This window comes from Symphalangus syndactylus, chromosome 13 (genome assembly GCF_028878055.3).
Source record: "Symphalangus syndactylus isolate Jambi chromosome 13, NHGRI_mSymSyn1-v2.1_pri, whole genome shotgun sequence".
Classification (NCBI taxonomy): domain Eukaryota; kingdom Metazoa; phylum Chordata; class Mammalia; order Primates; family Hylobatidae; genus Symphalangus; species Symphalangus syndactylus.
In genome coordinates, this window is record NC_072435.2 from 64,245,138 (window position 1) to 64,272,530 (window position 27,393).

Below are 27,393 nucleotides of genomic sequence, written 5' to 3' on the forward strand. Positions count from 1 at the left end.
ATAGTGAGCTGGAGGTTGCCTACACATAAGACCTAGCTTCATAAAATGACTCAAAGCCCTAGGCAGTTTCTGGGAAGACTGGGAGTAGCGGTCTCCTGGCACCCCTTGTTCATTCATTCATTCATTCAGTACCTACTATGTGCTAGGCTTTGAGGATATAACAATGAATTTTTCAAACAAATTAAATAGACCTTGGCCTCAAAGAGCTCACATTCTACTAGAGAAGGCACACATGGAAGCAGAAGATTATAATACAATGTTGTAAATCCAATAGTAGAGATAACCAGTTTATTTTGGGGAGCAAACAGAAAGGGTCCCTAACCCCAGACTGCCTGCGAAGAGGTGGAATGGAATTGAATGGGATTATGGTCAGCCAAGGCTTCCTAGTGGAGCTGCTACCTGAACTGAGTTTTAAGAGGGGTAGGAAAGAAAAAATGTAGTGGGTCATAATAGCATTCCAGATACAGGGGACACAAACAGCTCTGTGTTTAGGAACTACAGCCAGTTGTTGACTTTTGTTTCAAGTGGCTCCTCTTCCCCAGTGCTGTGTGGAGGATGGACTGGAGAGGAGAAGGCTGGGAGCAAGGGACCAGTAAAGCTGTTGCAGCAGTGCAGGTGAGATATGAGGCCTCAACTCTGCAGTGTTGACAACCATGGAGAGCAGAGAGCAGAATTCATCAATATTTATCAGCACCAATTTTTTTTTTTTTTAAGACAGAGTCTCGCTTCTTCACCCAGGCTGGAGTACAATGGCACAATCCCGGCTCACTGCAACCTCTGCCTCCCGGGTTCAAGTGAGTCTCCTGCCTCAGCCTTCCCAGTAGCTGGGATTACAGGCACACACCACCAGGCCCGACTAATTTTTTTTTTTTTTTTTTTTAGTAGAGATGGGGTTTCACCATGTTGGCCAGGCTGGTCTCGAGCTCCTGACCTCAAGTGATCTGCCTGCCTTGGCCTCCCAAAATGCTGGGATTACAGGCATGAGCCACCATGCCCGGCCAACACCAACCTTTAGTTACTTGCTGAATACACGGGATTAAGGAGGAAGAGAAAGTATCAAGGATGACTCCCAGGTTCCTAGCTTGGTGGTCCCAGTAATTGAGAGCGAGAATGCAGCCAGGAGCAGCTCTAGGGGGAACAGGATGGGTATCTCCACATGATGGGTTTGAGGTACCTGTGAGTCACATCCAGTTGGATGTGTCCTGTGGGCAGTGGGACATGAGTCTGAAGCTCAGGAAAGAGGCTAGAGTTACATGTTTGGAGTCATCAGCCTAATGGAGGACTGTGGCATCCAGGTGCCAAAAGCTAGGGAAACTTGGCTCTGGAGGGAGAGGGGCTTACTTACTTAATTGACCTGTATGCTTTGAACCTCTATAGAGACACAATCTTACCCCTTCAGACCTGTATTTTCTTGGGCCACTAAGATGTGGTTACATATTTTCTCTCACATCTCCTAGAACGTTTGCAAAACAATTCCCAGTCCTATGATCATTTCTCCCTTCTTCTGAGAATTATATATGGCACTTAATATCTATTCACATATAGCACTCATGGTGAGGTGTTTGTTTTGTTTTGTTTTGTTTTTTGAGACAGAGTCTTACTCTGTTGCCCAAGCTGGAGTACAACGGCGCTGCCTCGGCTCACTGCAACCTCCACCTCTAGGGTTCGAGCGATTATCCTGTCTCAGCCTCCCAAAAGGCTGCAATTACAGTTGCCCACCACCACGCCCTGCTAATATTTAGTAGAGACAGGGTTTCACCATGTTGGTCAGGCTGGTTTTGAACTCCTGACCTCAGGGTGATCCGCCCACCTTGGCCTCCCAAAGTGCTGGGATTACAAGGTGTGAGCCACTGCTCCTGGCCTTATGGTGAAGTCTTGTATGTAGAAGATCAATAAATGTTCATCTTCATTTGCTTATATTCATCCGGTTCTCTGTATACAAAATGATCTTCTTTTTGCAGGCATTTTTTTGCTTCTCAAGTTTTAACTTCTTACGCATTTTAAGACTACTTCAAGATTAATTTGAGTGTAAATGAGCAGTATTTGTTAGGTAAGTGTCTTCCATTCATCGTCAAGACTGAATCATTCTTTTCATTATCACCACATATTGCTTATTGTGGAATTTGGAGACATCCATTTCTCTTCTTCAGGAAGATGATGGAGTTTCTCCAGTCAAGGTCCCACTAGACTGAGTTAGGGTTGCAGTAACCTGGAATGAGCAATCCCTGATTCCAGGTGGTGATGTGGGTTGAGTTTCACATTTTACTTTATTTGAAGAATATGTGCAAAAGACTCACTAAAAATAAGAACAAACTAGGCTTTGTTGCAGCTGAGTGGTCTGGCAAATTTCTGTATAGAGGAATCATTGGGCATGAAGGATTTGATACTGGGATAGAATCCAATTGCCCTTGGAATGGAAGTAGAATATCCTTTTTAAGAGCACTGAAGTTCTGGGATTTCTCTGGAATAATCACCTTTGTGAGGTGTGGATCATATCCAGGGACTGTAATCTGAGAAAAAACAAGACAATTATATGAGTGACTTAAGATGTTTCGTGGTGCCCACACTGAAAACACTGATATCCACCACTAAAATGCAGCCTTTGTGCAATTCATGTAACAATCTGCCAGACCTCTGGGCCAGCAACAGATTTGGTCCTGCAGGCTGAGTTATCCAATACCTGTTGACAGAGACCAGCGTTGTGAATGCTGTTGCCAAGAATTACAAAATGAAATAAGGACAGATGGGTACTTTATCTGGCAATGTAAGTCAAGAGAAGGAAGCAGCAGATGTTTCTGCCACCATCCTTTTCACGGGGCACAAGGGTAAAGAGTTAACTGTTTCCCTTTGTCCCAAGTGTGTATTTAACATCCTCCTTGGATATCAAGATTATTTACAAGTAGAATTATTTTCTCAAGTTACTAATTTCTTTTCAGCTGACCTACAAGCCTATTGCTTCCTTTAAAAGCTTTTCTTTCTTTCTTTTCTTCTTCTTTTTTTTTGAGATAGAGTCTTGCTCTGTCACCCAGCCTGGAGTACAGTGGCTCAATCTTGGCTCATTGCAACCTCTGCCTCCCGGGTTCAAGTGATTCTCCTACCTCAGCCTCCCAAGTAGCTGGGATCACAGGCGCATACCAGGTAATTTTTTGTATTTTTAGTAGAGACGGGGTTTCACCACGTTGGCCAGGCTGGTCTTGAACTCCTGACCTCAAGTGATCCACCTGCCTCTCAGCCTCCCAAAGTGCTGAGATTACAGTCATGAGCCACCACACCCACCCTCCTTTAAAAGCTTTGATTTTACCTGGTTTTGTTCATATCAGCCTGAATCTTTGGTTAGGGTTTTTTTTTTTTTTAGTGGAGGAAATGATCAGGACAAGACAAATGCTAAACTAACTACAGGCAATGTCTACTGGGAAATGCTTTTATTATATATGGTGGAGAAGGGAAAAAATGGGGAATGACATTTACATAACCACTCATTGGTATGTATTTTACACATTCATTTCAATGTCCAGAGTCTTACCTTCAAATATTGCCCTAGAACTATTATCTAGAGTCAGTGTGTACTGTGTTAGTCTAACTAATGGGAAATGAACAATTCATAACTTTATTCTAAAGTTGTGGCTTATTTATGAGGTTGCATACAAGTAATTAGATTCACTACAGGGAAAATCATATTTTTAAATAGAATAGAAACATCACAGTAAATAGGAGGAAAATAAAGGGCCTTTTTAGACAAAGATTCACAGTGAGTTGAGATTTTTCAAGCTCTATCCATTTTCTCGGCAGGAGTAGAAATTCCTAAAAGGATTAGCAATTGATAAGCCTCACATCTAGGCACCTTGGGGAGAACCCATGGAGCATGGAGGCTCTCAATTCTATAGTTTTATAAACTAAAAACCATGTTTTTTCCATGATGTCCTCAGGATGAAATAATAAAATACCAACTCAGTTTTCACTACAGAAGAGATGACTACCTTCTCCCAGGATTAGCTCTATATAGAATGACTGCTATGGTTGGCATGAGACCCACTAAGCAAAATAGAAGAATCCTGAATTTCTCAGAGAAATTCACATCAAAGAGAAAGACGCAAAATCTGGCCAACTATATCAATACTTATTCATTTAGTTCTTTCACATAAATGCACTCAGGCTCAAATTAGTCCATGCCTTCCTGTCTTAGGATAAAATGACTCAGAAATACATATTTTATGGAATTAAAGACTGAAATTTTACTTGCATCGATTGAAAAAAGGGCTGCAAAATATGTTTATCATTTGCTGAATATAGTGTCAAAATTTGTGGATCAGATTTCACTTATAAAATGAATTCTAAGGAACTTTTCCCAATTCATTTTTTATAGTAGAAAGTGTATGCCATGGAATGGGTGTTATATCGTATCCCAGGAAACTATAAACTACCTTTGCTACATTGCTTATTCGTTATTATTAATCAGGTTACATTTTAATCATAAAACATATCACAAGAAATAGGATTTGGCTTCTATTTTTAAAAAATTGCCATCAGGGAAAAACATATGAATTTTTCTGTTTTTTTTTCGTATAATTTCCACCTCTTCCACCTCCTGCCAATTGCAAGTCTGACACTATCCTTTCTTTCTGTCTTGATGGATCTACTTTTGAACTTCCTAGACTTACTTTGGATTCCTTCTGGGTTAATAAGTATTATGAGTTCTATAATATTTTAATAACAATAACTAGCATTGCATACTTACATTTATTATATAGGACCCAGGCAAGAGAAGAAGATAATACTCTCCATATTTGTTGGTTCTATAGGGGCAGATATGTTTTCTGTCTTGGACTTCCACAATTATATTGGGTAATGGATTTCCATTCTGATCAAAAACTTGACCCTTTACACCTGCAAGACAAAAATAAAATTAAATATTAATACCATATTTTATGGCATATAAAAATTATTATAAATAAGAACAATATATGCAATATTTATTAGCTTACTCAATGTTGTGAGTTAATATTAAGTGTTAGAGAGGGAAAAGAAAACTTATTTTTGATGTAGCTTAAAATAGTCAAAATTACTAATCTTGGCTGGGCGCGGTGGCTCACTCCTGTAATCCCAGCACTTTGGGAGGCCAAGGTGGGTGGATCACGAAGTCAGGAGATCGAGACCATCCTGGCTAACACAGTGAAACCCCGTCTCTACTAAAAATACAAAAAAAAAATTAGCCAGGCGTGGTGGTGGGCGCCTGTAGTCCCAGCTACTTGGGAGGCTGAGGCAGGAGAATGGCGTGAACCCGGGAGGTGGAGCTTGCAGTGAGCCGAGATCACGCCACTGCACTCCAGCATGGGTGACAAAGTGAAACTCTGTCTCAAAAAGAAAAAAAAAAATTACTGATCTGATTTATAGCTTAAATTTGTTTGTTGTTGAATAGCCCATTTATATTAGTATGTATTATCACAGTGAGAGAACACAGATGACAACCTAAGATCCATTCCTGTCACTTCCAAGTGATTTACTCAATCACCAAACTGTACTACAACCATTGGTGGATTCCATAAAATCCTAAATAAAAACGGTGTCAATGTATTAGTTACAACAAAATTATTTACGTGTGCAAGGGACTCAATAGTTTTGTCTTGTAGTCCAACTACATGGGAAGCAAAATTATAATCACAAGGCTTCTTGGAAGCATGGAATCGATTGACCAGTAACAACAGCCAATATTTATTGAGCACTTAGTATATTTCAGGCTCTGTACTAACTGCTAAATGTGCATTTTCGCATTAAATTCTCATATCAGCTGTGTCATCAATTATTATCATGATTTTACAGATGAAAAAAACTAAGGCTCTGGCTTATTAAAATAACCTCCTCAAACTCACACAGCCAACGAAGTGGACCAGCCTAGCCGTCAACCCATGATAGTCTCGAGAGCCCCTCTCAAAATTTCAGGAGTACAATTTTTAAAAGGCCATTTATATTTTAAGACCTTTCTTATTTTAGATCCTACATGTCACATCTAGTTTGTTTACTCCAGCGTCAAATCATATTACCTTAAGGTGAAGCTGCCTAAGTCCCCAATAACATAAATGAGAATGAAGAGCTACAAGAGTAAGATGATCTTGAACTCTCCCCAAACAGTTCAAATAATAATTATTTATTAGGGCAGAAAAATATGAGGCACACGTAATAGTTTCCCCCAGAAACGGTTAAAGTGAAAAATAAAAATTTTGGCATTTAGCAAAACAATGTTTATCTTGAACTTCAACAAACTTCTGTCTGACCTAGGTTGCCTTTTATTATACTTTCTGTGCTATTTAATTCCTGACTCTTCATTTTTTGTCTCCTGAGGAGGAAAATGCCATATTTCCTTCTCCCTTTCTCTATACAACTATGTAAACTTCTATTTTCACGTCATGTGTTCCTCTTTGGCCTCTCTTTTTTAAACACAGTTCCATTTATATTTATTCCTACTGCTTGATACATACCCTTTTGATGTTTAGGTAGTACCCAATCATAAATTGGTAATAATTTGGTAACCTGATTATGCATTTATTCCTTGGGTTTCAGTGGCATTATTTTGTTTTATTTAATTAATTTACTTTTTGTAGAGATGGAGTTTCACCATGTTGCCCAGGCTTGTCTTGAACTCCCGGGCTCAAGCAATCCACCTGCCTAAGCTTCCCAAAGTGCTGGGATTACAGGTGTGAGGCACCACACTCAGCCTCAGTGGCATTATTTTGAAGAGCTATTTACACTGTGCCCCCCTTAGGAGGTCCTTTGATATGTGATAAATATAGCGTATACCCATCATCATAGCTTGGTGTGACAGAAAGAACCTAGTCAGGTTTTGATTTGAATTCTAGTTCTCAAGTCACCAAACATTCCCAAGCCTCAATTTTATCACCTATGAGATGGGGATAATATACCACCACCCAGGATGGTTGTGAAGATTAAATGTAAGTAACACAGAACAGGAAGATCAACAAACATTAATTCTTTCTTTCCTTTCTTCTTCTTTTTTTTTTTTTAGACAGGGTCTTGCTCTGTCACCCAGGCTGGAGTGCAGTGGTGTGATCAGGGCTTACTGCAGCCTTGACTTCCCATGCTCAAGCAGTCCTCCCACCTCAGCCTCCCAAGTAGGTGGGACTACAAGCACATACCACCACACCTGGCTAACTTTTGTATTTTTTTGTAGAGGTGGGGTTTCGCCATGTTGCACAGGCTAGTCTTGAACTCCTGAGCTCACATGATCTACCTTGGCCTCCCAAAGTGCTGGAGTGCTGGGATTATAGGTGTGAGCCACCAGGCCTGGCTTTCTTTCCTTTCCTCTTATTTGGATTAAGAAAAACTATGCGGTGCGGCGGGGGGAGAATATATTAGATGAATTTCTGGAGTCTTAATTCAACTTTATTCCACAAAGCAGGAATATGTGAGGGAAGAAGCTATGCATATTATTTCCTTCTCCAGGGCTCTGAGCTAGTTTACAGTCTTCCTGCCACTTAGAAAATCCATGCGTTTCAGCAAGGTAACTTGTGCTGGATGGTGTTGTGTCTATTGGCATCTTTTGTATTTTTCGTTGACTTCCCCAAAACCAACCAAATCGAAGAAAATCAAGTGCATAAAAAATGAAGCAGAACTATCATTGAAACTGACATTACACAATTTTTTGGGTTTCTTTTGAGATGGAGTTTTGCTGTTGTTGCCCAGGCTGCAATGGTGCGATCTCAGCTCACCGCAACCTCCACCTCCCGGGTTCAAGCAATCTCCTGCCTCAGCCTCCTAAGTAGCTGGGATTACAGGCATGCGCCACCACGCCCATCTTATTTCGTATTTTTAGTAGAGACAGGGTTTCTCCATGTTGGTCAGGCTGGTCTTGAACTCCTGACCTCAAATGATCCGCCCGCCTCAGCCTCCCAAAGTGCTGGGATTACAGGCGTGAGCCATTGCGCCCGGCTAACATTACACCATTCTTTAACATTGGAGATAATGATGAAATAGAATTCAGGGTACTAGTAATGAGTAGTTGCCAGAAGACACCAAAAAAAAAAAAAAGTCATGGTACTTTTTAAAAAAAGGCAGCAAATTTCTTCTTGGCTAGAAGCAGTTACACTTTAATAGAACAGATTTGACTTTTTTGACAGTCACATGACGGTGATTTTGGACAGCCTCAGGGACTTGAACAACACCTATGTATCAGTGTGTGCTGCAGCTGAATCAAGGCTCCAGTCAACCTGCGGTCTGCCTACCCTCAAAGATAGAAAAAGGAAGAAGAATTTGCATTTGGAGAAATGTCTGAAAGTCTTCATATTCCAGTTTGACCCTCATTCATCATCCCCTAATAACCCAAAGATTCACTTTCTTTTTTTTTAAATTGAAGTCTCCCTCTGTTGCCCAGGCTGGAGCACAGTGGCACCAGTTCGGCTCACTGCAACTTTCATCTCCCGGGTTCAAGCAATTCTCCTGCCTCAGCACCCCAAGTAGCTTGGATTACAGGTGCCCACCACCACACCTGGCTAATTTTTGTGTTTTTAGTAGAGACGGGTTTCACCACGTTGGCCAGGCTGGTCTCAGACTCCTGATCTCAAGTGATCCGCCCACCTTGGCCTCCCAAAGTGCTGGGATTACAGGCCCAAAGACTCACTTTCATATGACTCTTACCTAAACCTAAAGATGGTTCTTCCAGCTATGGAAGCCTGGGGTATGTGAATATCACTGTTACTGGGCAAACACAGACCATGCTTATGTGTGGAATTTATATTCAAAGGAAAACCCCTCCCACCAGCCAAATAAAAGCGTGCTTTAGCTTGTATATGTCTTTACAATATTTTTGTCTACATATCACCAAACCTTTCACTTAAGAGGGAAGTAATTGTTTTACCAGAAAATGTGATTTATTTCTATATGCTGAAGTTGAAACATTGAAAAAAAGACTGGTAGACCCTAAGAGACGCAGAGAGAGCCAACACTATATTTAAAAAAAAAAAGGAAAATTTGAAAAATGCTCAGATACAATACAAATGAGAAGACATAAAATCTGAGACATAAATTCTGTGGCCAGATGGGGAGATACATGGGAGAAATGTAAAGCTCTTTTTCCCTTGGAAATGGATTAGAGCTTCATGAATGAAAAGTCTTGGCTGGGCAAGAACTAGAATTCTGCATCTGTTGGCCACGATTGGAGTCGGAGCTGGGACAGTACTTAGGAGACTGCTTGTTTGTGCCCATGTCCCCACTGCATGGTCACAGTTGCCTCCTATTTTGGATGTGATGACAGATCCACATCTGTGGCCCACAGGCTTCTGGAACTCAGCACATACCAGATTCTTTTATGCCCAGGTTGCTTAGGTTTCTGGATGCTGTGAGCCATTCCCTTGCTCTCTGGGTTCAGATCTGCTTTGAGGAGTCCAGGGGAAAGACAGGGCCGCAGCACGCAGGTAACACCGTGTCTGGCTCATCTTTGCTTCTCCTCAGAGACAGGGACAAGCAAGACATTTTAAGCCTCTAGAATTCAGACTTGCCCTCCTTTGCTACCTTGGTTTTAATGTCTGCCGACACCCTCATCTCAACTAGAACCTAGTAAATCATCCTCTAAAGCAGGACAACACGGCACCAAGGGGCCCGAGTTTCAGTTGAGGTCTGCAGTGAGTTCTAATTGAAAGAATAACACCACTGAAGCCTTAGAACAGGCTGGTGGGAGGCAAGGCTGATGCTACGACTCTCAACTTTCTGTTGACTACACTGAGATTCAGACAAGTGCTTGCTCAAGATTGCAAACATCTCCAGATGACAAAACAGCTTGGGCTCTACCTAAGCCTCTACCCTCTTGGCAAGGCCCTTCCACTAAAGCAGAAGGCCTTTCCTTCCCAGACAAGGTGGCTCAAAGACTTCCAGATGGGTCAAAACCTCAGAAACTCAGAAGCATCCTAGCAATTGGTAAAATAGAACCAGTAAATGCAATGCAGTTTGACAAATATCAATAATGTCTTCAAACCAGAGCAATACCAATAAAGGGGTGTTTGCTGCCATTCTTCACAAACAAAATATTCATTAGTTTCTTACTGGGCACTAGTAGGGAGAGAACCTTTCTATTAAGTAGTAATAACCACACTGTATTGGTATTTTGAAATATGGTTTCATTATTAAACCATGTTATGCATCTGTCTTAAACCACAAGGGGGCAGGGTTGATGTGCCAATATATGTATTTTTTGAGTGAGTTACTTGCATCTGATTATAGAGACAGGCAGACAAACATTCTTTATAAAACCTAGTGCAAATGGGCTGGGCATGGTGGCTCATGCCTGTAATCCCAGCACTTTGGGAGGCCAACGCCGGCGGATCACCTGAGGTCAGGAGTTCAAGACCAGCCTGGCCAATATGGCGAAACCCTGTCTCTTCAAAAATACAAAATTAGCCGGGCATGATGGTGGGTGCCTGTAATTCCAGCAAATTGGGAGGCTGAGTGGGAGAATCACATGAACCCGGGAGGCGGAGGTTACAGTGAGCCGAGATCATCACACCATTGCACTCCAGCCTAGATGACAGAGCAAGACTCCGTCTCCAAACAAACAAACAAAACCTAGTGCAAATGGACTGGTAAGCCTTCCAAATTATTAAAAATAATAACAATAGGTATGCTGCAATTTGTATTGCCCTTTCCCTGGCAATATTACATCAACATGATACTTCAAAGCCCACCTTAATTCAGTGCTTGGTAAATAATCTTTACAGCTAGATTGAGGTTCTGAAAATAGTAGTGCAGTTACATAGAGCATATTTGATGTTCACTTGCATGCCCATACCCATGTTGATACTGGTGAAGAATGAATTTCAGAAAAGAATAGGCAAAGCCAGTCACCGTGGCTCGCACCTGGGATCCCAGCACTTTGGGAGGCTGAGGCAGAAGGATCGCTTGAGTCCGGGAGTTTGGGACTCACCTGGACAACATAGCAAGATTCTGTCTCTATACAAAATTTTTAAAAAAATTAGCTGGACGTGGTGGTGTGCACCTGTAGTCCTACTTACTTGGGAGGCTGAGGCAGAAGGATCACTTGAGCCCAGGAGTTCAAGGTTACAGTGGGCAATGACTGTGCCACTGTACTCCAGCCTGGGTGACAGTGAGACCCTGTCTCTAAAATAATGATAATGATAATAATAGTAATAGATTAACAAACTAAAGGATCAACAGAGGTAGAAATACAATAGAAATGTTAGATTAATACATGACATGCCTCATGAGGAAAATCTAGTGGAGAAAGAATTACCAGAATACTAAGCAAGAGAGAACCCAAGACAACGTTTGATGACATAATGAAGAAGGTAAAAGTCCCAATAATAAATTTATAATCTTTATTAAGATGCTGGTGAGAAAGAACGATATTTCATAACATCCCCTATCATAGGGAGTCAACCTAGTCCATGAACGACTCAGCCAGTTAGACATAGCCCTGTGAGTTTACCAGTAATCTTTGTGTACTTCTCTTCAGGTCAGGGGATGGAGGCTGGGGATACAGGTATGAAAGAGGGCAGGGGCATCCCTTTTAGGGATGTGTGGCCAAGGAAGGGTCCTAATCATCCTTGCACTCAGCCCTCTGGCCCTGTGCTACCTTCCCTCATCCTTCTCCATCTTCTTTGTAGCAGGAGGAAAGCTTTGCTGTGAATCATGCAGGAAATTCCAGGAATTATGCAATTACGCAGTAGGCCCATGCAGCAAACCTTTTCAACACAGACACACACACACACACACACACACACACTCTCTCTCTCTCTCTCTCTCTTTCTCTCTCTCTCTCTCTATGTGGTATCATAGCTATTATGCCAATTCCTGATATGTTTCTCTCCCCAAGCCATTCCGAATGGAGAAAGATAACTTCACCTCTGTAAATATAGAAGAGGCTTCCACACCTTGCCCAAAGAGACACCACCTGGTTAATAAACGAACTGTACAAGATTCCATCATCATCTCAAGCAGTGTGTTTCTCTAGTGCAATGGCTTTCTAAGTATAGCCGCTGGACCAGCAGTATCAGCATCACGTGGTAAGGTGGTTCAAACAGAAACTCCGGGTTGGGGCCTGGCAATCTGTTTTAGCAAGCGCTCCTGGTGAGTCCGCTGCACATTTGAAAGCTACCACTCTCTGCCACATTTAGTCTGTCTATCTGTGATAAGGGCCAGCCAGCCTTCAGCAAACAGGCTGGCAAGATTCCTAGCACCAGGACATCTGGCAGAGTTCAGAGGTGAGAGGGGTTGAAGGTAATGGTGCTAGCTCACCATCCCAATTCTGGAAAAAATGCAAAGTGGTATGTCCAGTGTTCTCAGGGTCCTTGGTACTGCATGGTGAGTGACAAGCAAACATAGTATTTTTCTAAATGGGAGATAATGTAACAGAGTAGCAGCCTGTTTTCCTGATATTTGGCCAGATTTCTAGATCATTCAACATATAAAATTAGGGGGACTCTGGATGTTTGTTTGTTTGTTTGTTTTTGAGATGGAGTCTTACTCTGTCACCTAGGCTGGAGTACAGTGGCACCATCTCGGCTCCTCGGCAGAGGGAGCAACCTCCGCCTCCCGGGTTCAAGTGATTCTCCTGCCTCAGCCTCCCAAGTAGCTGGGACTACAGGCGTGAGCCACCATGCCTGGCTAATTATTGTATTTTCAGTAGAGATGAGGTTTCGCCTTGTTGGCCAGGCTGGTCTCGAACTCCTGACCTCAGATGATACACCTGCCTCAGCCTCCCAAAGTGCTGGGATTACAGGCGTGAGCCACCATGGCTGGCTGGTACTCTGGATTTTTATACCCTCATATGAAAGGAACATGCATCATGCTTCCTTTTCTATGAATGAGTGGGCACTGCATTTCTCACACACTGCAGTTACTCATGCAGAGAGAATTCTTAACCATCAGATCTGGCACTGAAATGAGGCTATAACTACAAAGCATAAATAAAGGCTTGCATTTACTCAACCCAGAGGTCTTGTTAGATGCTCTATTTTGCATTAATAGGGAATTAATAAGAAGATTTTACAAACCTAGGTGCACCTGCTTTATATATTCAATTAACGAGGCTTTGTTATTATTCCAAAAGGATGGAAGCTTCTCCTCACGAGGATATTTACAGCATGACAGCTCCAACGTAATTTCAAAACACTGGGCCCAGATGTAGTTGTAATCTTGCATTCCACCTAAACACAAGCATATTTAATTTTTGTTAGGGTCTAAAACTGGAGTGGAGCCAAGTATCACGTGCCTTGGGGGCAAGTGAATCAGACAGCTACACGTAAACAGGAAAAGATGAATTTGACATATTAGCTTGTAAAATCAGGGCTTGACATTCTATTACCCAGGCATGACTAGACAATCCTAAATATTCCCATATGGGTAACTGGATCACAGCTGACTGAAGTTCAACTGCGCATCCAAATTAAGTGAGGGGTGAAGGAAGGGTCCTTTTTTGTTTTTATTTTTTGAAATCCTACATTACAAAAATGATTCTTTGAATTTCATTTCTTTCTTAAATTACATTTTAAATGGATATAAGCTAGAATAAGATTCCTTTAAAAATATTTCTACAAATCATTTATAAATACACTTACTAAGTAAAGCTAAGCACACTAATTTGGGGGAATCATGGCCACCATTCACTATTGCCAGGTACCATATGAAGTGCTTTGTATCAGCTCATTTAATCCTCACAGCAATTGCCCCTACTTTACAGATGAGGAAACGTGATCACAGATGTTAAAGAAAAGTGCCCAGGGGTTTCGGCCAGTAAATGACAGACACCGGAGTGCAGGCCACCTTCCGCCAGCAGCTGTGGGCTTCCCCAATATGCCAGAGTGCTCCTGGGGATCAAAGAAAGAATGCTGCACTGCCTCTCAGAGGTGAAAGTCCCGGTCCCCCGTGGAGCCCAGGCTGCCACTGCTCATGCTGACTTTCCAGTTCTCTCTTCTGGTCCCCTACTTTCAAAGGGTTATAATCATTTCATACTTTCTTTTTCTTTTTTTCCTTTTTATTTTTTTGAGACAGAGTTTCACTCTTGTTGCCCAGGTTGGAGTGCAATGGTGTGATCTCAGCCCACTGCAACCTCCATCTCCCAGGTTCAAGTGATTCTCCTGCCTCAGCCTCCCAAGTAGCTGGGATTACAGGCATGTGCCAACACGCCCAGCTAATTTTGTATTTTTAGTAGAGACAAGGTTTCTTCATGTTGGTCAGGTTGTTCTCGAACTCCCGACCTCAAGTGATCCACCCGCCTCAGCCTCCCAAAGTACTGTGATTACAGGTGTGAGCCACCATGCCTGGCTTTTTTTTTTTTTTTTTTTTTAATAGAGACATGGTCTCACTCCATCACTCAGGCTGGAATGCAGTGGTGCAATCACAGCTCACTGTAGCTTCAAACTTCTGGGCTGAAGTGATCCTCCTGCCTCAGCCTCCCAAGTAGCTGAGACTACAGATGTGTGCCACCACACCTGGCTATTTTTGTTTGTTTGTTTTGAGACAGGGTCTTGCTCTGTCGCCCAGGCTGGAGTGCAGTGGCACAAACACAGATCACTGTAACCTTGATCTCCTGAGCTCAAGTGATCCTCCTGCCTCAGCCTCCCAAGTAGTTGGGACTACAGATGTGCACCATCACACCCGGCAAATTTTTTATTTTTTGGTAGAGATGAGGTTTTGCCATGTTGCGGAGACTAGTAATTTTTAAAAAATTTTCTGTGGAGATGGAGTCTTCCTATGTTGCCCAGGCTGGTCTCAAGCCCCAGGCTTTAAGTGATCCTTGGCCTCCCAAAGTGCTGGGATTATAGGCATGAGCCAGTGTGCCTGGCTTTCATTTTACATTTTCTAAGATGTAACAATTTTTTTTTTTTTTTTTTGAGACAGAGTCTTGCTTTGTCGCCCAGGCTGGAGTGCAGTGGCTCGATCTCGGCTCACTGCCAGCTCCGCCTCCCATGTTCACGCCATTCTCCTGCCTCAGCCTCCCGAGTAGCTGGGACTACAGGCGCCTGCCGCCACACCCGGCTAATTTTTTGTATTTTTAGTAGAGACGGGGTTTCACCGTGTTAGCCAATTTTTTTTTTTTTTTTTTTTTTTGAGATGGAGTCTTGCTGTCACACAGGCTGGAGCACAGTGGCACGATCTCAGCTCACTGTAACCTCTGCCTCCTGGGTTCAAGCAATTCTCATGCCTCAGCCTCCCAAGTAGCTGGGACTACAGGCGTGCACCACCATGCCCGGCTAATGTTTTTTATTTTGGTAGAGACAGGGTTTCACCATGTTGCCCAGGTTGGTCTTGAACTCCTGAGCTCGGGCAATGTGCCCACCTTGGCCTCCCAAAGTGCTGGGATTACAGGTGTGAGCTGCTGCACCTGGCCTAAAATGCAACATATTTTATACTTTAATATCTCTGAATTGGGATGTGTCTTAAACATTTTATGGCTAAAACATCATGTCTTTAGTTTAACTGAAAATATTTTCTTTTCTTTCTTGGTGGTACACTGGGTTTTATAATCAACAGTATCTTGGATTTGATGAAATATAGTAACTTTTAAGGAAGTCATTTCTGACATTTTAATTTGTTACACTTGATATCTGCCCAATAAAATACGTATTCTCAGTTTCATCAGGATATTTTGGAAGTACTGAAGTAGAAAAAAATTTTAGGCCAGGTACTGTGGCTCATGCCTGTAATCCAAACACTCTGGGAGGCCAAGGTGGGAGGCTTGCTTGAGGCTAGGAGTTCAAAACCAGCCTGGACAACATGACAAGACCCCATATCTAAAAATGAAATAAAAATAAAAAAGCTTTTTTCTTTAAAAAAAAATTTAATGGCAAGAAAGAGGTCAAAATATGATATAAAAATATTATTTAAATATTAAGCAATATCTATGTAGGCCAATATGTAGGCCCAGATTCCAGCCAGGAAGAATTTCTCTGTCCTATTTCCTTTACTTACCTTGCAGGTTTTGTATTTCTCTCTGACCTCATTTTCACCAAGAAATAGTAGAAGGAAAAAGAAGAGAGGAAAAAAAACAAGACAAAGCCTGTGGCTGGATATGTCTCAGGTGGAAAAAATTTAAATGGCAAAACAGGCGTGCATTACAGATCCCTAGCAAATAACCAGGCCTGAGAATGCCAAGCGTAGAGGGTGCAGTTCTGGATAAGGCAGGTCAGGCCTGGCCAACAAAACATCCATGCCAGGCCAGGCATATTCTTCTGGGCTCCTCAAGGCAGCTGACTTCACCTGTTTTTTGTCTGAGAAGGATACACAGCTCACACACAGGCACGCTTGGGAACAATTCCCAGCAGCAACCGTTTCTAATTTCCTACACATCTGGATTTGCCTTCGAAAGTTAGACAGTGAACATGAAGCTGCCACTGGACAGGATGGGCCCTTTCTTAGCTACAAATCATGGAGAGCGGGGACGATGCAGAAGTCCTAAGGTAGGAGAGGGGCTGTATCTTGGACACGAGAGAGAGGTTTGGAATGCTGCCTGGACCTGCTGCCTATCAGTTGTGTCTATGCTTATTTATATTACCTGGAAAACTGACAGAGAGCCACCCAGGCATAAAAATACCAGCTTGTGCAAGATTACCTGAAAACCTGTGCATCCAAAGTGACAATTAGGGAAGGCACCTTTGGAAGTGGCCTGCATGCAGAAATGCATGCGGCAGCTTGCTATTGGTGGGGTCAGGCTAACGAGTCTAAAAGGGAATGTTTTCCCCTGAGGCACGGAAATCCAGTTCCAGCCCACCGTCTCTCCTCCTGTCCTTCCACCCTAGTCCCTCCTACCCCGCGTTTCTGTTCGTATTATTCCCTCTAATAAGAATATCTCTCCTTCCATGTTGCCTACATGGCAATCTCATCCTGTCCCTTACCCGGCTGTCTTATTCCAAGAGTGGAGAACTGGGGGCCCTCCTCCCACTGTATCCTGTCTGAAGAGCTCTTTTGTTGAGCTCACAAAATGGCTTTAAAATCATGATACTTCGTGTACAAATTCAGCTTCTTTTTACAAACTGCAAGATCTGGCAGTATTGGCTCCCCAAGGCTGCGTGGCAATAATTAGCTAGATCTAGTAGCAGCTGTCCCTGTTAGATGGGATGTAAGCATCGTATTTCTCCAAGCTCTTCACTACTCCCTATTGTATTTTGGCTCTGCGCACCCTTGGGGTACACTGCACCTTCTCTAAATCTGTTTTTATTCTAATTACACTGCTATCGCAATTACTAATCTGCGTGTCTGTCTCCCCTATTCAACTCCAGGGTGAGGTGTGTGTCTTGTTCATCTTTCAGTTCCTGGCTCACAGTAGGCAGACACAGAATAAGTACCCGAATGAATGAAGAAGGCCCTTGGTAATGAGGAACATGTCTGAGCATCTCTCAATCAGTCAGTCATCTCCACTGCTCTTATGACATTAGCTGATAAGGACAGAGGGAAGGGCCTATTGTGCCTAAAGTTCTTTTAACAACTGCTGGATCAAAATAAACCAGCTGGCACTTCTGGGTGAAGGCAATAAGGAGAATGGAAGAAATGAAGAGAAACTCACCTTGGAGTGGATACCAAGAGTATCCATTTGTAACACCATTAGGAAAGTTCATTTTGTTTTTACACTCGTCTCCTTTCTTCATGTTGGGATTTCTTGAAGCATAGGTATGTGCAAGATATTGAAAAACATCATCATCAGGCGTTAAGCTTCGGGAGTATAATGCCCCAGTTGCTGCATTTAAAAGATGAACCAAGACCTTTAAACCGACTTTAGAGTAAGAGGAAACACAAACACCATATTAGCAAAGACATAATCACAGCACACACACATGCTGTAATTTCCCTAGAGAGAAATCCTTCATCCACCTCCTCTATTCTTCTTTCTACTTTATAACAAATATATGCAAGGTGATAGCCCCCAAATAAGTCAGATACAAATCCAAACTCCTATATCAGCTTAAAAATTAAGTGTCCTCTTAGTCACTCTTGCTAATTTCTGGAGGTAAGGACAATTTCATTAGGTATTATAGGGGTGAATAAAGCTACTGTAATATTTTGGGTCCTCATCCCACAGAGTTTTAAGAAGAGTCAACAATTATTGTTCATATATGATTAGCAAAAAAAAAGTGAGTTGTTCCAGTTTTATGTTATTTTAGCCATGTTGTCTCTTGTCAGAGAATCAAAATCTATTTAGATCGTATTTTCTAGAATCTAAATTTCACTAATTCACTGATGCACGTCCAGCTGTGGGTTGTCGGTTCAGCAACACTGCCCATCTGCTGTTGAAGAATTACAGGAAGGGTGGCTAGAGTCGGGAACATGAAGCTCTTTTCACCCTGCCAGAGAAGTTAAGCGGGGAAGGGAGAGCTGATCCTCATCCAGAGGCAGAGAGTTTTCAGCCCCACTCTGGACTTAAGAAGCCAGAACCAGGCCCGCACCTGCTTACCTTGAACACCATTATCAAATGGGTAACTGGCCACAAGGGCACCACCATGGAGGTTTGCAGAGAGGACAAACGTCTCTGTTTTCAGCCACTTCATGACTGCCACAGTTTCAGGCTGCCTTGAGACATTATTATATTCAAAAGCATCGGGGAAATTTCGATTCAAGTCATACTGGTTATAATTTTCCCTTTAAAAGAAAGAATATTTTAGGGCTTATTGATAGGGCATGAGGGAGTGGATTCTTACAACGTCTTGCCCTTTGGTTTAGGCTCCAGGTGTCTTTCCAAATGTGAGTATGGGTGTGGTGGATGGCTGCCCTGGTGGCCTACCATGACCCACACCTGGCACTTACACCCCATGGCATCCCCTCCCTTGTGATCTGCTCTCACCAGTGAGATACTAGCTATCGTGATGCAGGCGGAGGTTTGATAAGTGTTTGTATTTTGGGACTTCTGCTCTTAGATGCTCCCCTTTAGGACCCTGAGATCCCAATGGTTGCCACGTGGGGAGTCCACGGAGAGTTCATGGCTCCAGGTAAATTGTCTCAGAAAGACCAGAGCTGAGCCCCAGACCTGTGGCACAGAGAGTAGCCATCCCTGCTCTGCCCTGCCCAAATTCCTGACCTACGGAATCAACAGTAAATAAAAAGGCTGTTGCTTTAAGTCGCTAATTTTGGGGTGGTCCGTTAAGTAGCAACTGATAACAAACAACAGTAAACACATTACACAAAAGTATTTGTGAAACGTGGAACAGCCATGTTTAAATTTGCTAGAAAAACTTAAAATTGGAGGGAATCAAGTGGTGAGATTTTGTTCAGCTTTGGTAAAGCAAACACATATATGTAAATTGCATACATATGAATGTATATTAGACATCTGAGAAATTCCAAACCTCCCAAGGCAGCTTGAAATAAAATCAACTGTTTAAATCAGAGCTCCTTCAAGACCAGCTCTTGGTTATGGTTAGTTCTTGGACTACTGGCCTAATAAATCAACCAGTCATTACCAAGGGCCTGGGTGCTCTGCCAGGCACTGGGGATCTAACAGCAACAAACACAACGGACAGGATTCCTGCCTGCAGGTAGCTTGCAGTGTAGTGGGGAGAGAGACACAAAGCAAGAAATTAGATATTAAAGGTTGTGCTCTGACACTAAAGTGCCAGGTGATCTGAGAGTTTATCAGGGGATCTAGTGTATGACAGGTCGGGAGAGTCTTGGAGGAAATGCTATTTAGGCAGGGGGAGGAAATGGTGTGTGTAAAACGCTGAGGTGAGAAAGCACCTGGTAGTTCCATGAAGGAGGCCTAGAGGGGAAGAGCCAGAGGAGGGAGAGGGAGTGGCAAATGAAGACGGAGAGGCTAGGTGGGCACTGGTGCAAAGTAGTCTTATTTGCATTTCTTCCTGCAAGCCGGGGGCAGCCCTGATGTGCCTTGAGCTTTGGCACATCAGCGACATGACACCGGCTCTGAGGGCTCTCACCATGACACATCTCCTCTTGCCAAGGCCAACAGGTGCCTGTCGGGAGCCTTTGTGTTGTGTTGTTTGTTTTCAAGTAAAGATAGACCAGCCCCTCTTTACCTTCCGATGCTGTAATAACAGTCAGGCTTTTTGACGGCTTCGAATCCATCTGGGTTCATGGAAGGCATGATGTGTATCCGGGTACTATTGATCAGATTTGTGATTTCAGGGTCTTTGCCATCACTGGTTACGAGATAGTCAATCAGATGGAGCAGCAGCTCCCGCCCAACAGTCTATATGTGTTAAAGAGAAAAGAGGACATTATTAGGTCAGAGGCAATAAGGAAAGCACTCCCTACAGTACGAATTCCCCAGTAGGGGTCGCTACACATGATATCTCAGACCCAAACTAGTTTTTTTTTTTTTTTTTATTATACTTTAGGGTTTTAGGGTACATGTGCACAATGTGCAGGTTTGTTACATATGTATCCATGTGCCATGTTGATTTCCTGCACCCATTAACTCGTCATTTAGCATTAGGTGTATCTCCTAATGCTGTCCCTCCCCCCTCCCCCCACCCCACAACAGTCCCCAGAGTGTGATGTTCCCCTTCCTGTGTCCATGAGTTCTCATTGTTCAATTCCCACCTATGAGTGAGAACATGCGGTGTTTGGTTTTTTGTCCTTGCGATAGTTTACTGAGAATGATGTTTTCCAGTTTCATCCATGTCCCTACAAAGGACACGAACTCATCATTTTATGGCTGCATAGTATTCCATGGTGTATAAGTGCCACATTTTCTTAATCCAGTCTATTGTTGTTGGACATTTGGGTTGGTTCCAACTCTTTGCTATTGTGAATAGTGCCGCAATAAACATACGTGTGCATGTGTCTTTATAGCAGCATGATTTATAGTCCTTTGGGTATATACCCAGTAATGGGATGGCTGGGTCAAATGGTATTTCTAGTTCTAGATCCCTGAGGAATCGCCACACTGACTTCCACAATGGTTGAACTAGTTTACAGTCCCACCAACAGTGTAAAAGTGTTCCTATTTCTCCACATCCTCTCCAGCACCTGTTGTTTCCTGATTTTTTAATGATGGCCATTCTAACTGGTGTGAGATGGTATCTCACTGTGGTTTTGATTTGCATTTCTCTGATGGCCAGTGATGATGAGCATTTCTTCATGTGTTTTTTGGCTGCATAAATGTCTTCTTTTGAGAAGTGTCTGTTCATGTCCTTTGCCCACTTTTTGATGGGGCTGTTTGTTTTTTTCTTGTAAATTTGTTTGAGTTCATTGTAGATTCTGGATATTAGCCTTTTGTCAGATGAGTAGGTTGCAAAAATTTTCTCCCATTCTGTAGGTTGCCTGTTCACTCTGATGGTAGTTTCTTTTGCTGTGCAGAAGCTCTTTAGTTTAATGAGATCCCATTTGTCGATTTTGGCTTTTATTGCCATTGCTTTTGGTGTTTTAGACATGAAGTCCTTGCCCACGCCTATGTCCTGAATGGTATTGCCTAGGTTTTCTTGTAGGATTTTAATGGTTTTAGGTCTAACATATAAGTCTTTAATCCATCTTGAATTAATTTTTGTATAAGGTGTAAGGAAGGGATCCAGTTTCAGCTTTCTACATATGGCTAGCCAGTTTTCCCAGCACCATTTATTAAATAGGGAATCCTTTCCCCATTTCTTGTTTTTGTCAGGTTTGTCAAAGATCAGTTGTAGATATGCGGCATCATTTCTGAGGGCTCTGTTCTGTTCCATTGATCTATGTCTCTGTTGTGGTACCAGTACCATGCTGTTTTGGTTACTGTAGCCTTGTAATATAGTTTAAAGTCAGGTAGCGTGATGCCTCCAGCTTTGTTCTTTTGGCTTAGGATTGACTTGGTGATGCGGGCTCTTTTTTGGTTCCATATGAACTTTAAAGTAGTTTTTTCCAATTCTGTGAAGAAAGTCATTGGTAGCTTGATGGGGATGGCATTGAATCTATAAATTACCTTGGGCAGTATGGCCATTTTCACGATATTGATTCTTCCAACCCATGAGCATGGAATGTTCTTCCATTTGTTTGTATCCTCTTTTATTTCATTGAGCAGTGGTTTGTAGTTCTCCTTGAAGAGGTCCTTCACATCCCTTGTAAGTTGGATTCCTAGATATTTTATTCTCTTTGAAGCAATTGTGAATGGGAGTTCACTCATGATTTGGCTCTCTGCCAAACTAGTTTTTAAGACCACTCTTTCTCAAGCATGCTTATGCTCTGCCAAGTGGCAATCAGGTAGCGATCCGTCATGGGGTGTGCTGAAAAATGCTAGTAAGAGTGAAAGTACCTATTTGCAAATAGTTTATACATTGCAAAAACGAATTAGAGTGGAATAATGCTGCTGCTGCGTCTGCTGCTGCTGCTTCTTCCTTTTTTTTTTTGAGACAGTCTCAACTCAGTCACCCAGGCTGGAGTGCAGTGGCGCAATCTTGGCTCATTGCAACCTCTGACTCCTGGGTTCAAGCGATTCTCTTGCCTCAGCTTCCTGGGTAGCTGGGATTACAGGCACTTGCCACCACGCCCAGCTAATTTTTGTATTTTTAGTAGAGACAGGGTTTCACTATGTTGGCCAGGCTGGTCTCGAACTCCTAGTGATCCACCTGCCTCAGACTCCCAAAGTGCTGGGATTACAGGCATGAGACACTGCGCCTGGCCGGAATAATGATTCTTATTATAACATTTTTCATTTGGTTGCCTTCCAAAGTATCTTCTGGAGTGGTAGAGCAAGAGGTCGAGTTACAGAGAAGCACAGGAATCACGTTATTTCCATGAGAATGCATGTGCATATGAAGCTTATCATGTATGCATTGGTGGATAACAGACTTAAAATCATCGCATTGTAGATTTTTTTTTTTTTTTTTAAGACAGAGTCTCGCTATGTTGCTAAGGCTGGCTTCCAACTCCTGAGAAACTTCATATCATTATCACTTTTCTAGATATATATTTCTAATATACATTAAGTAAAAGCATGACTATTAAAATGTTAAAAACTGTCATATCCACCTAAATTAGCTTACATATCAGTAAGGCCTGGGAAACTGAAGGCTTGTGAGAGATCTTGCTTTATAATCCCTCCCCAGGAGAGAGATTCGTTATTTTTCTTATTTAAAAAAAGTAATTTAAATGTCAGCCTTATCATAGGAAGATCTGCTTAGACTACATAAGTTCTCCTTATCATTCTAGGTTCAAGGAATCTGCTTCAGAAGAATGGATGTTGTTGAGGGGTTAGTAAATGAGAACTCAGAGGCAGCAGGAGAGAAAATCAGGAGAGTGCTGCCGGCACAGTCATGTAGACAGTGTGCAAGAAAAGATTTCATGGAGCCTCAGAAGAATTTCCAGTCATGATTTCACTGTAGGACTTCAACATTGTGACAAAGGATAAGTGAACCTTGGATGACCACTTCTCACTTGATTCCCTCACTGGCACATAAAGAGACCACATTTTAAACATTTGTTATCCTAATGAACATAGAATAACTGAAATTGGGACTAAGAAAATTTGGGGCTGGTGGCAGTGGCTCATGCCTGTAATCTCAGCACTTTGGGAGGCTAAGGCAGAGCCCAGGAGTTTGAGACCAGCCTGGGCAATGTAGTGAGATCCCATCACTACATAAAATAAGAAATCAGCCAGGCATGGTGACACAGACCTGTGGCCCCAACTACTCAGGAGGCCGAGGTAGCAGGATCGCTTGTGCTGCCCAGGAGGTTGAGGCAGCAGTGAGAAGAGATCGCACCACTGCTTTCCAGCATGGGTGACAGAGTGAGACCCTGTCTCAAAAAAAAAAAAAAAAAGAAAGAAAGAAAATTTGGGATATATGAATTATAGATTCAGAGGCAACCATAAAATTTAGAGTCAGATTATGTCCAATCCTGACTTCAACTTTTTTTCCTACTCATTTTTTATCTTCCTCTTCCACTACCTTGATTTTTTTTTGAGACAGAGTCTCACTGTGTCACCCAGGCTGGAGTGCAGTGGCACCGTGTTGGCTCACTGCAACCTCCGTCTCCTGGATTCAAGCAATTCTCCTGCCTCACCCTCCCAAGTAGCTGAGATTACAGGTGCCCACCAGCATGTCTGGCTAATTTTGATATTTTTAGTAGAGACAGGGTTTCACCATGTTGGCCAGGCTGGTCTCAAACTCCTGACCTCTGGTGATCTGCCCGCCTCAGCCTCCCAAAGTGCTGGGATTACAGGTGTGAGCCACTGCGCCTGGCCAGATTTTTGTTTTTATAGTCAAAATTGTCACTGGAAAAAGTCCTTACAAGCTAATAACCAAAAAAGTCACTCATACCCCTACACTGGGTTCCAATTTTAAGATATAATAGGTTTTTGAAGGTCCAGCACCTTTGGAAGTAACCTCAATGAGCTACTTATGACCTGCCCTAAAGCCAGCAGAGAGGAGCTGGTAACAGAAAACTGTGACAGTAACTTTAAATGTGAAAAGGGGCCGGGCGTGGAGGCTCACACCTGTAATCCCAGCACTTTGGGAGGCCGAGGTGGGTAGATCACCCGAAGTCAGGAGTTGGAGACCAGCCTGGCCAACATGGTGAAACCCCATCTCTACTAAAAATACAAAAATTAGCTGGGTGTGGTGGCGGGTGCCTGTAATCCCCACTACTCAGGAGGCTGAGACACAAGAATTGCTTGAACCTAGGAGGCGGAGGTTGCAATGAGCCGAGATCGCGCCACCAGCTTGGGTGACAGAGTGAGACACCATCTCGAAAAAAAAAACAAAAAAATGTGAAAAAGATAGTTGGTTTAAGAAGCTTTCTCAGAAGGGTTTGGGAAGGAATAGGTACAGGAAGGTGAGGAGGAAGTGACCAGGAGTCGCATAGTTCCTTAAATGCCTAAATGCTGGTTAGAGGCCATAGTATGGTTCAGTCGGCAAAAATCCCTGGCCTATCTGAGTCCCAAGTCAAGAACAGAGAGGAAGTGATATCAGAATCCCCATGTGACTCTAAATGTGAATTTGTCTCTTAGCTATCTGAACCATACATTCTCCAGCATGCAAACAATCAAGACATGAGTTGGCAATGAAATTCACCCAACCGAAAGAAAGTGAAAAGGAAGAGTAAAGAAGCCATGATTAGGAGGCTAGGTTGAGTTGGTATTCTGTTAGATACAGAATTAGATTAAGCAGTCTTGGTAGTATGGGTACAGAACAAAATATAAAAGTTGAGGCCAGGCACGGTAGCTCATGCCTGTAATCCTAGCACTTTGGGAGGCTGAGGTGGGCAGATCACCTGAGGTCAGGAGTTCGAGACCAGCCTAGCCAACATGGTGAAACCTCGTCTCTACTAAAAATACAAAAATTAGCCAGGCATGGTGGTAGGCACCTGTAGTCCCAGCTACTCGGGAGGCTGAGGCAGGAGAATTGCTTGAACCCGGGAAGCAGAGGTTGCAGTGAGCTAAGATTGTGCCATTGCACTCCATCCAGCCTGAGCGACAGAGCAGGACTCCACCTCAAAAAAAAAGGTTGAGGGAGAAATTTTCAAAGTGTTAATTACTTCACATTTCATAGTAAGGGGTCATAAAATACTATCAAAAGTTAAAATATATTCATATAAAATGTCTACAATTTCAAAGTTTTTAATAATCTTTTTTCTTAACTTTAGAAAAATCTGATCATCAAGCTGGGCACGGTGGCTCATTCCTATAATCCCAGCACTTTGGGAGGCTGAGGCAGGCAGATCGCCTGAGGTCGGGAGCTCGAGACCAGCCTGGCCAGCATGGTGAAACCCTGTCTCTACTAAAAATATAAAAATTAGCCAGGTGTAGTGGCGGGTGCCTGCAATCCCAGCTACTCGGGAGGCCGAGGCAGGAGAATCGCTTGAACCTGGGAGTTGGAGGTTGCAGTGAGCCAAGATTATACCACTGCACTCCAGCCTGGGCAACAGCAAGACTCTGTCTCAAAAAAAAAAAAAAAAAAAAAAAAGAAAGACGAACGTGATAATCAATTTCTTATTTTGAGAAAGTATCAATTTCACCAATTATTTTAGTTTCACTTCAGTTTTATTCTTCCGTTAATTCAAATAAAATAAAATTTCATACAATATAACATGACACATTTTATTTTATATTCTTTTAATTCCTCTCATTCTCTTACTACAGAAATATACAGATGTCTAGAATGATGTCTGGCAAATATTAATGATGGCTATTTCTGGGTACAGTATTCTGAATGATTTTTATTTCCTCTTATTTTTTTTAAATTAAAGAAAACCTATGTCATTTTTACAAAAATAATAAAATCATGATTCTTTCAGGGAAACAAATATGTAACCAAAGTATTTTCTGTGTGTCTCAATAGCCCACAACAAATCACAAGTTCTCAATTGCAAGGGTAAATAAAAATCTTGAAAATAAGATGAAGAACCAACTTAGCGTCAGATAATTTTTAAAGGCTGAGGTAAACAGATGAAATTTCAGAGGCAGTTAAACAAACTCTTCCTTTCTTTTTGGGCCATCTTTTCCTGCCTCTGTAACAGCACAGATTTATGCCAAATATTATTCAAATTAATTCTTCCCAACCTTAATATAAATGTTTCAAACACTCATTCATGTTTTATGTATAAACCTCCCTTCATTGGAAATTAAGTCTTTGACAGGAAACCCTGGAGAGTCCAAATTTTAGAAAAGAATGTGGTCAAAAGAGTCTCCAATTGCCCAGGCGGCCTTTCACCCAGCATGCTGGCTTCCTTCCTGTGAGAGCACAGACTTCAGGGAGAAGCCCTCATGAAGAAACAGGGGCCTGACGGACACACCGGCCTCCGGAGACTCTCACTCCATCTCCTTCATCCGGTGGTTAAAATGGCAATCACCCAGAAAGCAGAAAACACATTCTCTATCAGCTGCAGTTCAATTCAGTCAAGTTGGAATTTGCCACACAGATACAAATGAGTGTTCTGGCTCTTCACAGAACGTTTATTAAAAAAAATAGAAAAAAATTTTTGAAGGAACAATCCACAACCCAGGCAGTGTTGTGTGGTGTGTGCGTGTGCGTGCGTGTGTGTGTGTGTGTGAGAGAGAGAGAGAGAATCTTCAGCTATCCTAACAATGGAATCTGTTTTTGAAATGCTACCCTGTGATGCAGCTTCTGTGGGGAATGTCATCGGGCTGTGGGGCTCCACAGTGGTGTGTGTGTTACACATTTAAGTTATTTGTCTGACCTGCCTAGCTAATCCTTCTTCTTCAAATATCAGCCTAAACATGACATTTATCTAGCATACTTTTCTTGGCCTCCCAAGTCTGGGTTCACCATGACACCTGTGTTATCTGATGCGCGTCACACACGTTGCAATCACTTGGCTGACCTTGACCGACCTCCCTTTCTTCAACTCCACCATCGAAGCCCCGAAGTCAGGGACCCTCACGGTTTTTCTCCGTTTCCCTGTGTTCTTGGTGTAGCTTGTCCAGCTCCTGGTATATCATGTATTCAATAAATAATTGCTAAAAAACTACTCTTGAAAATTCATTATAAGGTCAAGACTATC

At 42.5% G+C, this 27,393-nt stretch overlaps 1 protein-coding gene across 8 annotated transcripts in view; it reads right to left on the reverse strand.

The window, feature by feature from the left end:
• Positions 1 to 266: 266 nt before the first annotated feature.
• Positions 267 to 27,393, reverse strand: part of CPM (carboxypeptidase M) — an 81,466-nt gene continuing 54,339 nt past the window's right edge. For 6 of the 8 annotated variants that reach the window (XM_055239789.1, XM_055239788.2, XM_063614227.1 and 3 more), the window contains 6 exons: positions 19,980 to 20,152; positions 18,407 to 18,591; positions 17,522 to 17,692; positions 13,014 to 13,166; positions 4,736 to 4,884; positions 267 to 2,510 (listed from right to left, as the gene is read on the reverse strand). In XM_055239789.1, coding sequence (XP_055095764.1) covers positions 2,268 to 2,510; positions 4,736 to 4,884; positions 13,014 to 13,166; positions 17,522 to 17,692; positions 18,407 to 18,591; positions 19,980 to 20,152 — 1,074 coding nt within the window. In that variant the 3' untranslated portion in view covers positions 267 to 2,267. Of the gene's footprint in view, positions 2,511 to 4,735; positions 4,885 to 13,013; positions 13,167 to 17,521; positions 17,729 to 18,406; positions 18,592 to 19,979; positions 20,153 to 27,393 lie in introns of all 8 variants that reach the window. The other 2 variants (XM_055239787.2, XM_055239790.1) reach the window with 2 other exon arrangements.